The sequence below is a fragment of the Sinohyriopsis cumingii genome, chromosome 3, assembly GCF_028554795.1.
Source record: "Sinohyriopsis cumingii isolate HCF-2022 chromosome 3, ASM2855479v2, whole genome shotgun sequence".
NCBI classification, from domain to species: domain Eukaryota; kingdom Metazoa; phylum Mollusca; class Bivalvia; order Unionida; family Unionidae; genus Sinohyriopsis; species Sinohyriopsis cumingii.
Window position 1 is genome coordinate 93,563,081 of NC_142963.1, and position 12,761 is coordinate 93,575,841.

General features: G+C 33.4%; 1 protein-coding gene and 1 long non-coding RNA gene across 5 annotated transcripts in view; one reads left to right on the plus strand and one right to left on the minus strand.

Annotated features, from left to right (window-relative positions):
* Positions 1-5,322, plus strand: part of LOC149803304 (uncharacterized) — a 70,235-nt gene extending 64,913 nt beyond the window's left edge. Inside the window, exon 2 of the long non-coding RNA XR_016420186.1 lies at positions 4,645-5,322. This is a non-coding gene — a long non-coding RNA (uncharacterized LOC149803304). The remainder of the gene's footprint in view (positions 1-4,644) is intronic.
* The window catches only part of LOC149803303 (putative pyridoxal-dependent decarboxylase domain-containing protein 2), a 117,119-nt gene that overhangs the window by 68,802 nt on the left and 35,556 nt on the right, over positions 1-12,761 (minus strand). For 3 of the 4 annotated variants that reach the window (XM_089952995.1, XM_089952992.1, XM_089952994.1), the window contains exons 13-15: positions 12,575-12,658; positions 12,107-12,173; positions 2,475-2,581 (exon numbers count right to left, since the gene is read on the minus strand). In XM_089952995.1, coding sequence (XP_089809121.1) covers positions 2,475-2,581; positions 12,107-12,173; positions 12,575-12,658 — 258 coding nt within the window. The remainder of the gene's footprint in view (positions 1-2,474; positions 2,582-12,106; positions 12,174-12,574; positions 12,659-12,761) is intronic. The other variant, XM_089952993.1, reaches the window with a different exon arrangement.

Below are 12,761 nucleotides of genomic sequence, written 5' to 3' on the forward strand. Positions count from 1 at the left end.
TGTGTGATTTAAATTTTTAATGTAGCTTTAACAAACTTTCAGTCATAATGCTATATCTACAGTGTGGCAGTTTATAGTGATGTCTAGCAATGAGGCATCATGCTGCAGACATGTAGCATGATGTCCCATCCAGTCACATTATACTGACACCAGGCTGACCAATCCTAAGACTAACCTCTGTATCTGAGTGCCAAGCAAGGCAGCTGTTTGTACCATTTTTTATAAGTCTCTGATATGACTCAGCATGGGTTCGAACCTGTGACCTCCCGCATCCAAGGGCAAATGCTCTAACCACCTAGGCCACCAGAGTGGTCGACAATAATGAAATCTATATGACCTTTAAGACAGAGTAATAAAGTCACTTGGCCGATATCTAAAGAAACTAAGTTTCATTATTGTATCTATAAAAAAATCATTAGATGAAAAGAGCAGAAATAATACCCTGTGATAAATGAACCACTACCAAACTGAGTATTAAGTGTACCATGGTTCATCCATGTACCTCAAACACATTTTGATACAAAGCAAAAGAAACTTTCAAATATTAAGCTGTGACCTTGACCTTGAGAATATGACCTAAACAAGTACAATCAAACCTGTCCTAATGGTCAACTTTACTCAGCAGTCATCTGTTCACAACCATTCTAGTTCTCTCCTGGTAAATTTCTTATATAAATGTCCTGTATGTAACAGTCACCTCCCTACTGCAATTAGCTGCCAGTTCTCTCCTAACCAAGCAATGGTTCCTCCCTGACTTAAGTAGTCACTAGGACATATCAATATTGACTGTTCAGTCTATGCAAACTGAATTTTTGCTTCAAAAGGAGAGCACTGTTCCCATAAAGGAATATCTAGCGAATTGATGTGCAAGCATTTCTTATCTTGTTTGTACACCAACTCGGGCCATGTTGACAGTATATTGTGTTAATATGTCAAATTTAAAAACGAGACAATTTTTATGATTATGGTACCAGATTGAAGTAATTTGTTTGCTGGATTGTGGGAAAAGTAGTTGTGTTATCACATAGAAATGGAAGTCAACTTTATGCCAGTGTGACAGGTATAGTTAGATATCTTCATCTATTGACTGTGAATTACAACTAAATTTGGAGGAATTTTTATCTTTGTGAAGAGATACGAGTTACATCCCTTTTCATGCGAATTAAGGGCCAGTCAATATTCAAAACAGTCTGCAAAGGCAAGTTAAGTTTTGGTTCATGGGTCACAACATATAGCCATCTACAGCTTCTTTTTTCTGTTTATCTCACATAAGCTGACTGTCTTTTAATCTTGACGAGTTAGTTCCTGGCAATCAATAATTTCACAAACTATATCTTCAGTTGTTGGTACCACAAAGAGTGATGCTAACAACAAAGACAGCAGAGCTATCAATGATGATATCAGCAGAGGCATTGAAAAGGTTAGTTTGTTAGAAGTACACGGGTGTATTGCAACTGCATGTGATGAGACTGGACAAGGTCTGCCTGTCAAGCAAATAAAATACACAATTGTTATTTTTATAGAAGAACTATGACAGATCCTCAATATTACCAGTGTAAAAAAATAATCAAAGCAGAATAACAGCTGCAAGATGAAATTGCCAAGCAAACTGCAATAATCATAAAGTACAAATGCACATGTTTGGTCGTAGACGCTATTTGTGGTCTTGCTGCAGCAGAAACTGTTGGTCTTGGTGTGATTGGAATCATCACAACATGAACGTCTTGGTGTGACTGGAATCATCACAACATGAACCACTGATGATGCACCAATCAGTATTGTTGTTAGAGCTACAATGATAGTAACTGGTGTCTCTGGTGGTTCAAGCAAATTAATTTGGATGTGACTACATTCAAGATTATGCACCTGCTCCAAATTACTTGTGGCCACACAAAGCACTCTCAATACGATTAGTAAACTGTACTCAGCAGGAATCAAGGATACAATAATCAGTGTGGCCACGTTTGAAACTGTGCTGGCATAAATGAAAAATCATAGTTATGAGAACAAATAAGAAATAGTGTGGATTTACAGACAGAAAAAATTATATAAAAAAAACAATCTTCACGCAGTGTGTACCATTCTTGCTACAATAGGCTTGCCTGTCTGAATACATCACTCTCTGTAGGATTTGTTTTTGTTGTTTCCACAATCAATCCAGAGTAAGTTGTACAAAAGGTTGCTGTTTGTCCCCAATGTATTTCCATCTGGACAAGTCAATACCCATCATGACTAGAACACATGGGTGCTTGCGTGTGTATGCTCAAAATTAAACTGAACAGACAATGCTCACACAGGGGCTAAACTGTCATGGTGGGTAGTGACAAAGACTGGTGGAAAGGTTACAAAATGGACCAGTGGGTCAAAACCCATAGTTATGTTCTACTGCACTGTAACACTGGACATAACATTGGTTAAACTGAACCAAGCATTAAGAGCACTGAAATACTGGACATAATGTAGGTTATACTTACCCAAGAATTAAGAGCATTGTAATACTGTAACTTCCTGTTCTCCTCCTCTTTGTCTTCCTCATCCTGCTCTATGTATGAACTTACAGCATATGGTGCCACCACTGTACCTGGCAAGAAGAAGAGAAATAGATGTCATTGCTACAATTCACCTACTATGTAAATGATACCTATTTTATGCATTAAATTTTGCAGCTCAAGTTTGAAAATGCTATTAAAAATGTGCTAATTTTTAAGTTTGGTGCAAAAATTATTTTCAAAGTTTGGACTGTCTGCATGAATTTGAGTCTCCAGTTCAGCCAACGTGGTATGTGATAGTAGCTCTTCATGTATATATCTTGCACTGAGAAATGGTATTAAAACCAAAACATCAACTACATACAAAACATTTTGGAAAACAATACTTAAACAAAAAGTAATCAAAAGAATCATGATGTTACTTTTAAATGTTACTAATTACAAGTTAAAAATTTTGTTTTAATTGGCAGTGTAATGAAGCTACTAAACATTGTAAAATAATAGTTTCAAGTTGCCTAATTCATTTGCATGACTGTGAACCAATTCCCTATGGAATTTCAGCTTCCAGAAACACTGTAAAATCAAAGTATAAACAAAGTAATGGCAGGATATATCGTAATACCCCCACAAATGGTATAACAAAATAAAAGGCACTTCACATGGGTTGTTTTCACAGATGTCATGATTGTGTACACAAACACCCATAATGCAATATGTACGCACCTTGTGCTACCATTTAGAGTCCCTAACTAACCTTTGTCAACATTAATCACATATATTCAAGATAATCTGATTTAATTGTCAATAAGGATATTTACTTAACTGTCAAATTATACATAGATTATACTTGAAATTAAGTGCTGCAATAGCATGAAAATAAAACCAAAACTAAAGTTCCCTAGTTCAGACAGAAAGACAGAATAGTAAAGTTGAACCATAATCATGCATATTGCTATCAAATAGAAATGCATCTATTTTTGTACAGACAGAAAATATTGACTTTTTTTAAAGAAATATTTTGTATGCTGTCCCTAAGCTTGTCATCTTGAAGGAGTATTTCCAGGCAATGATCTTCAGCATACAATATCAGTTACAAAATTAAAATTTCATAGCATGTGTATTATGTCAGAACTTTCATGTACAAATACTTTTAGAAAACAAGTGCTTGTGCCAAAGACAGCTGACAAACCAATTTTAATTAGTGTGGTGAAATACTGTATTTGTGGTGATGATGGTAGGATGGTACTGAATGAAAGCCAAAACCATTCTAAGAAGTTTCATCTTGATTGCTTTAAAATTAAACATGTGCCATACAGAATATCAGGGTTTTCAATTGATGGTACCCTCAGGTTTTGATGCGTGGAATTTAAATACGACTCATTTCTGACACATTGAAATTCCGACTGGTCCGTCCTTTTGACGCAAGTAGATTTGGGCTGGAGCATCAGTCTTAATTACCCTTGATTCACCTCCAGCTTAGTTTCATACTAAGAGTGCAATGTCCATAACAAATTTACTGTAGAAGGCACTGATTGAAATTTGCCCAAGATCAGTTTACACCTGGACGGCCAATAATATCACACTAATGAAAGACAGATATGAATTGGGTGTAGCTAATGCTTAGGTTTAACTAAATTTGGTTGAATTGTTTTGAGATTACATTTTAAGTTTATGATAGAGGAAGAGGAAACAATTATGACACAAATGGAATGCCTTTTGATCACATACCAGAACTGGTATGTTTGGACATCAAATTATAATCAACTGGTCAGAATTGCAGCATATGACCGCTCACAAAGCCATTTGTCAAAATGTGGACTAACTTGAATAATTTTACTGGCAATTAATTTGCATCATATGGTGGAATGTTTAAAACTTTGGAATCATTTATGACTTCACTTGATTCGTTTATCTGATTGTGCTTTAAATTATAATAACTTATACAAAACAGGAATATATGGCTTCTCACAAAGCCAGTCTGAGCATGGGATTGTTTTATTGGCCATTAATTTGCTTTAGTCGGCAAAACATTTACAAGCTTGAGTGTTTTAATTCATGGATCATTCTTAAAAAAATGAACAGAAATAACACTCAGTGCATGTATCTGAACTTTAAAATCACAATGGCACAAAGTATATTTTCTTTTCTGTTTCAGGCTCAGAAACAACCTGCCGCAAATGAATTTTCTGACCCTCAGACTCCAGAGAAACAAAAAGACATTGTCAGCTCTGAGGAGAAGGAGAGTCAATCTCCAAAATTTGTTAGAAAATTTAAGAACCAGTGGAAAAGTGAACTGACAATTATGTGACGTACATCCCTGATATCAGAATAATATATAACCTTTATAGCTGTATGGGTATATGTTTGTATATAAAATGATCTCATCAGATCATAACAGAACATGTTGAGAAGTTGTAAAAATATCTCTTTTCATATACAAAATATACATACAGTAACACATGGTTAGAAAGAGAAACACTTTCACAAAATTTCAGAATGTATGTTTCATACAAACTACTGTACAAGTAGCTCCCATTATTCAGCACTAGACAAGAAATCTTAAACACCATTGGTTTCCACCAATAACAAGGAATCACAGCTATGGGCTCATGACCGTCCAAAGAATTGACTCAAGATTTCAGTTTTGACTCCTGAGATTTTCATTTTGACTCTTGAGATTTTGGAGTCAAGATTCAATCAACTTTTCAGTTTTAATATCTATTGTGAACCCTGAATATGACTTTGTGCCAAATGTCAATACCAATTATTCATTAAATACTTTTAAAAAAATGAAATTAAATATAAACAAATGGCTTTTTAACATGAACAATTACCAAATGATTGATTTCAGCACAGGAAATTTGAAAATTATTACATGTTTCTACTTGTTTATGTATCAATTTTATATGGTTCTGTTTACTGAAGGATCTATCTGCTTATGAAAGAATAACAGAGATGGTTGAAATTTCAATATTTTATTTGAAGTAATAAAGGGGAAAAGTCACATTATGTCTTGTGTGGTTGACATGCACAACAGAATGATATCTATTATTATATCTTTACATACAAAATGATACGTGTGGGAAAAACAATGTTGTTAGGTGCCCGTTTGTATGGCTAGGGAATCAAAATGGTGGATATGGAAGAACACGTTTTGTGACATCACGTGAAAACGGACTGTAGTCCTGTGTATGCTGATTACAAACAGTGATGTTGGAGTTGCCAGAACAAAGTCCCAATACAACAAACTTTAGCCATTTCTATTGCAGCCATAAGAACAAGTAAGTAGTAGTTGCTCTTGTTATGGAATTACATATCATCTTTTGAATTTGCAATATAATTTTTATTTAAGTCATTTGAGACCATGAAGTTATATTTTATATTCTTTAATACAATGGTTAGTTGTATTGTAAAAGTACATGTATGCTCCACAGTAAGAGTTCTATTGATGACAAAATCAATCTAAGGTGAAAACAACTAAGCGGGTCAGAATGGCATGCGAGTTTGAATGTGGGTTATGTAAACAAGCGTGTGATTCACAGTACACTTGCCCCGTAGAAGGCTATCATGCACACCCTTGCATTTAACTGGTTCAAAAAGATATGAAGGACAGAAAAATACTTTTTGTTTGTGACTATTCAAGTTATGTTGAAATAATTTGTTCAAGAAATTCAAGTGAACCAGATTTATTTGAAATGCAAAAGGACACTATATAATGAAGATACATGTAGCATGTTTATTCTTTCAGTTACACATAGCAGTAGTAAGAGTCAATGAGTAATTTGCAATTAATGTACATGTTGCTGGATATAGCAGAGTGAATAATCTTTGATTTAAAGAGACTGTACTTTGAGTATTAAGTGATCACATTAGAACCTGTCTTGAAAGACCAGCTCTTTTGCCAATAAATTATGGTCAGGTGGTCTCTCATAACAGGTCAAAACACTATATAATCAATCAATTTGTGCATTGAGAATGTGGTCTCTCAAGAGAGGTAGTCTCACATAGCAGTGGTCTTTCAAGACGGATCTTATTGTATATTCAAGGACTAAAATATTTCATTTATTCAACTGGATTATGTGATATTTTCAAGGATTTCAGTGGTATTCTTCGTTCATGATTACACTGATGTTAAAACATTTGGATTAATAACTCTAATAAATTCAGTTATCACAGTAACACATAAGCACTATAGAAGCTTTGTTCAGAATACCTAAAAACAGTTTCCAGAATACTGAGAAACTGATAGTATATTATTATGATTACATTCTAGGAATTCATACACTGTGATTTTTTTCACTTGTTTGATTTTATATTTTTATTTAAATAAATTTATATTTTGGAAAACTTGAATGCTTGTTTACTTTTACCTATCTTGTTACTTAAGTTCAACCACAAGATGTAACACTTTACATGCAATATGCAATAATGACATGTAACCAATTCCACTACCCATTTCTGAGACTATTGTAGTTGCCACAAATAATGCAGCATTGTTTGCCACAATAATCATGGTTCCTACGCTTTTCTAAATATAAATTTCTGGGTCATTTCCAGGGTTTTTCCAGGATGAAATTAATTTTTTCAAGGTTCACATGTGACCATTACTGAAAGGAATTAAAGAACATTTTAGATTATAAAACAAGCATTTTCCAAATCTAAAAGATATTTCTCTTCCAAGACTCTCCAAAACATCTAAGTAAGAAAAGATGATCATATACAAAACCACAAAAGATATCACAAGTTTGATTATATTCCTATAAATTGGCACGTAAAGTCATTTCAATGAACATAATAAAAATTCTAACTTTATTTGCTGCCCTGCATCATGTTGCTAAGTGGGAACAACGTAATGAACATAAATTATGTTTTGTTTCCTGTCAAACCTTTAATTCTAAAGAATTCTACAGAAAGTAACATTTCCTATTACAGTATAATAAAAAACAATAAATGCAAATAATTAGAATCTTTTCTTGTAACAAAATGAGTTTAACCTTGAATTTTTCTGTGCCAATAAAATCCCAAAACAAGATTTGTCAAACAACATAATCTCCTTAAGACAATCTGATTAAAAATCTATCATTTAAAAACATTTTCAAAAAGGTTGATTTAAATTTTGACAAAAGACCTTCAAACTTATATACTACTGTAACGGCCGAGCTAGGTCCTGATAATACTATCTTGGAGTATCGCACCAGGGATGAGTATGCTTCTTATCAGCTGATTAAGGAGAGGGGTAATGGAGTAAACTCGAACTCTTGATTTCTTTTCAACCATAACACAAGATGATTCATTTATTAAGAAACAGCGAATAAAGTCAGTTCATGACCATGACAGTCTTGTTGTTTTTGTCCTAAGCCAAAATACTATCATTGTTTGGAGGTACAGTATGGTATATGATAATTTCATTCAAGGTCAGGGTACACATTAGCACTATACTATTAGTTCATTATATTATTTCTTCTGATGAGTGAAAATTATATTAGAGTTACCATATGTGGATTTAGTTGCAATAAAGTTTACTACAGAAGAGAAACTATTACTTGATTGTAATTGTGAAATGTAAAAATCTGCAAGGAAAACACTTGCTTGACTTTACACCTCAACTATAGCATAATACTTATTTGAAGTGAATTGGTATAAATGAAGTAAATTGGCTGTCAAGTCGGTGAGGAAAACTCTCACAGTGACTTAGACAACTAATAAATTATAAAATAGAAACATAACTTACATTGTTTAGATTGCTAGCATAATCAAATATTGTTGAATCGAATTTAGAATGTCAAGTCGGTGAGAAAGCACTCACAATGACTTAGACAACTAGTAAATTATAAAACAGACATATAACTTATGTTTTATAGATTGCTAGAATAATCAAGTATTGTTGAATTGAATTTAGAATGTCAAGTTGGTGAGGAAAACACTCACAATGACTTAGATATTTTATTTCCCCAAGAACTTTGTTGGACTTATAATTTAAGAAAAAGGAATTATATATTTGTAATGTAGTGAAACTTTTCTGTATGTCTTTCGCTTCAAAAAACTAACTAAATAAAGAAAATAAATAAAGAAATGAATAAAAGTATGGGTCTGTGAGGACAACACTCACTTGACCATATAACTGAATTTCAAATAACAAATGATAAAACAATAGTTTGCTTCTAAAAATAAATTAGAAATGACTAGAATGCATATAATTTGGAAGAGAGAAAGAATTAAAATAAGAAGAAAAAATAACTTAAATAAAAATTGATTTGTACTTAAATAAACTTTATAAAAATATTTACAGTCCAAAATATCGCCTAAAGTTACATAATTCTCTAATAAACTAAACTAAACAAAATAAAATAAATAAATAAAAATAAAACTCACAATAACTGTGATGTACCTAGTTTGATGGCTGCTAGCTGACTGACCTCTCTCAAGCAGCCCACAAAGACTTAAATACTCCTGACAAAACCCACAACCAAGAAAGCCCACAAAACCCACAATACCCACAATACTTGCTGGAATATTCAAACCAGCCTGCGCTAGTATGCATGTGTATATTTAGTTAATTTTCACAATGATTATTTATAGAAATTACCAGTTGGATATTTTACACATTACTACATTGCGAGTGAATTGCTCTAAGAAAAAAAAAGAAAGAGAAGAAAACAAAAATCAGTTTTGTATTTCGCGGCACATACCGTGTTAGTCTGTAGCTCATAGCAATGGTTCAGAAACTGTGTTATGTACTCTTACAATGTTACCGAGGTAGACCGCATGAAAGGGTAGTCAACAATTATATGTACCAAAGAAATAAAGAAGAGGAAAACCAAAATTAAATACGATGACGTATACAAATGAAACATCAGGGACTATAAACACATTGAGTATGCACTGTACAGTCTTAACCAGTTAACTAGAAATAGCCATTAATCGGATTATCAAGGATGCCAGCCGCCGGCATGATACTCCCTACTTTTGCTATCACAAAAACATATAGACTATACCAGCTAATTATTAATCGGCAAGTAAACAAAACAAAGGATCCTAGAAAATAGTAATGTCAACTCATCTGAGCAATTCACTGCTAATGCACTGATTTATAATTTTCAAAAAATCTAGACCAAATTGGACGGCTTGCATGAATAGTGTTTACCATACACACGCATGCATACCTCACTCCCTACAATGCAGGTTATTACGCTACTGTATAAACAAGGACTGAATTTCCTGTAAAATCAACTTGTCATCTTGTAATTCGTTAAACCAGTCCCCAAACCTGTATTGATACAGGGGCTTGTATCGTTATTTAATATATAATACAAGGGATGACAATTTCTCATTTCAGCTGAGATTCAACAATTTGGACTACAAATTTGGCTTAAAACGAATAGCAGTCCATTTTCTAATCCGAGTTTCCTCCAAATATTCCCACCCCATTTTTCATACATAGACATTTAGGTTGGGGTGTATGGTCATTGAAACTGCAAATCAATAATTTGGAATTTGCTGCCACTGTGCAGTAGCGACATATGTTAGTCACTTACCAGCTGACCTAGAAAATTTAAACTTTTGTTATAATGACTTATACCTGCATGAAAGCAATAGTAAAATGATTTATTTTCTCAGAAATGGCATGTATTATAATCATTATGCCTTTAATTTGCTGACAAACTAGATGAAACTATGGCATAGATGAAACCTGACCCGGCACTTGCCATTTGAATTACTAGTCACATAGCTTCACAAATCTCAAATGACAACATCGGAAGTCCAATAGTTTTGTGATATCTACAACAAACTCCTTTTTAATGTTGTTATTCAGAAATTTAATTATATTAAATGAAAGATACTTTTTGTAAAAATCAGCAACCTGCCCAGTCATATATCAAGCAGAGAGCACATGCCAATGTAGCAGTCACGTGATTCCACAAACCTCCAGAAGTTGTTCTCGGAATATATAAATATGGAAAATTTTGAGTTCTTTCAGTTTTGTATTTTTTATTACAACAAGTATACAACTTTCATTTAATAATTTTTTCTCTACATTTGAAAATCTGGGTTGTTAGATTTGTGTACTCATGTGTCTAGCAATGCAAATCGCAAGTACCAGGTCACATTTAATCAACGCTGTACTTTTCTCTTGTCTTTCAGCAGATTAAAGCCAAAGCGATTTTAATAATCACAATTTCTGAGAAAGTAAGTAATTTTCATATCGATTTCATGCATGTATTGCTCAATCTAACAACGTTTTAAGTTTGTTAGACCATCCGGTAAGTGGCTATGCTTTGCCACCACCATGTTGGCCTCTTGTGATGCTAGACTGGTTTTCATACCTTCTATGTAAGGAAAGATACGAATATCAAGCTGACTTTGAAAATAAAACTAATCTAATCCACTGAGCATTTGGATTGACTCAGCATATATGTTTATTGCAAGCATCCAAATGATCCATACTACACCCTGTGAATATTCTGGTTAGAACTCGATAAATTTAACTCGCGATCAGTTTAGTTACGACTTAATTACTTAATTGTTTCAGGCATCGATTAGTGGTGGAAAATTCCCAGGTTTTTCCCGACTTTCATCAATATTTGCAAAGTTCAAGGACTTTTCATGGTTGGGAAAAAAGTTATCATTTCTCATGACTTTTTCCCGATTTCCCAGTAGCGTGGCAACCCTGTACTCACTGATCTAAAACTCCTTGTAATCCCTCAGATCAGTACTGTAACTATTGAGCTGGAATCTACACAATTGTACATATTTTTCATGTTCTGACTTTTCACATTCTCTGTCCCACCACAGTGGTTGCATTTGTGTTTTAGGTTGGAATTTACTTTTTTTTACTTTATTCTACATAGTGGGAAAGCACATTTATATAGTTAAAGTTTCCCTATGCTCACTGTAAAGATTAAAACAGCTCCAATTGCACACATTATCTATCTCAAATTGATGTAATTGTTCCACCATTTGCCTGTTACTGACCCTTTCAATGAGCAGTACGATGGAAAATATAAAGAGTAATTTTGCTCCTGAACTCCAAACATTGCTGACAATGATGCAACTATTCAATTGTTCATACAGACAAGATAGAAATTTCTAGCATATTAAAGGATTAACCCACGAAATATAACAGTCCTAAAATTTAACTTGAATGTTGTACTTATGTAGAAGATACGTGACTTTCAAAAACCTATTGGAGAACTTTTACATATGCTGTCCTTGTTCAAGATAATGTAACAATGACAAAATAAAAATAAATCCCAACATTAACAGGTCGGACAACAACTAGTTTAATGCAGTTTGCCTGATTGCAAATTATTTCCCAATTAAGTCTCACAAACATATTACAGGCAAAGGTCAATATATGGCCCTTAGCAAGATCATACTTTATTGTTTTGGCTTGATATATGGTTCTTCTAGAAACCCACTCCACCCCCAATCACATTTTTGGGGAGTGGGCAACTCCACCATCAGTTTTTAAACTTGGCACACAACCAGTTATAACACCTCACCATATTCAATTTGTTATACCAAAGAGTATCTTCCTTCCATCCTTCCTTTCTTTTTTTCTTTCTTTCCACAACATTACTCTGATGAATGTAAAGGGTGAGGATATATTAAATTACCTGTATCATCTTGGCGGTCCTCCACAAATCTGAACACAACTGTAGGAGTGACTATTTCAAATATCAACTGAAACAATAACGAATATTATTTTAAATTCTTGTAAATTGCTTGGGTACAGATTGTTTTTTATTTTAAAAGATCCATTTACTATTTTATTTAAATCATTGAAAAATAAGTCTTAGACATTCCCAAGTAAGAAAATTAACTAAAAGATAAATTATTTTAGAGAATTCAAATTAAATTATCACAAAGAAACTGAACTGTTGTAATTCAAAATTTTCTAGAAAACATGAACAGAGAACAAAATGAGAAATACGCTTTCATTTCCTGCCAGAATAGAGATGAAAACTTACACGGTATAAGTTTTCATTACACTCACTGTATCAATGAAATCTTCACTGCACACCTCCAACAAGAACTAATTAACCATTACAATATTACACATAAATAAATGCAGCACTACTCACAAGTGCACTCAGTGCTCTGGAAATTAATTCTCGTATAGATCTTATTTGTTTCTGTCCATCTTTTTCCTCTGATTTGCTGTGACTCTGAAATATAAATACAATTATAGATTCCTAATAAGGTCATTTCAAGCCCTGCAGTAAAAAGGTGACTACAGTGCGAAGCCAAAATGACAAAACATTTTTTTAC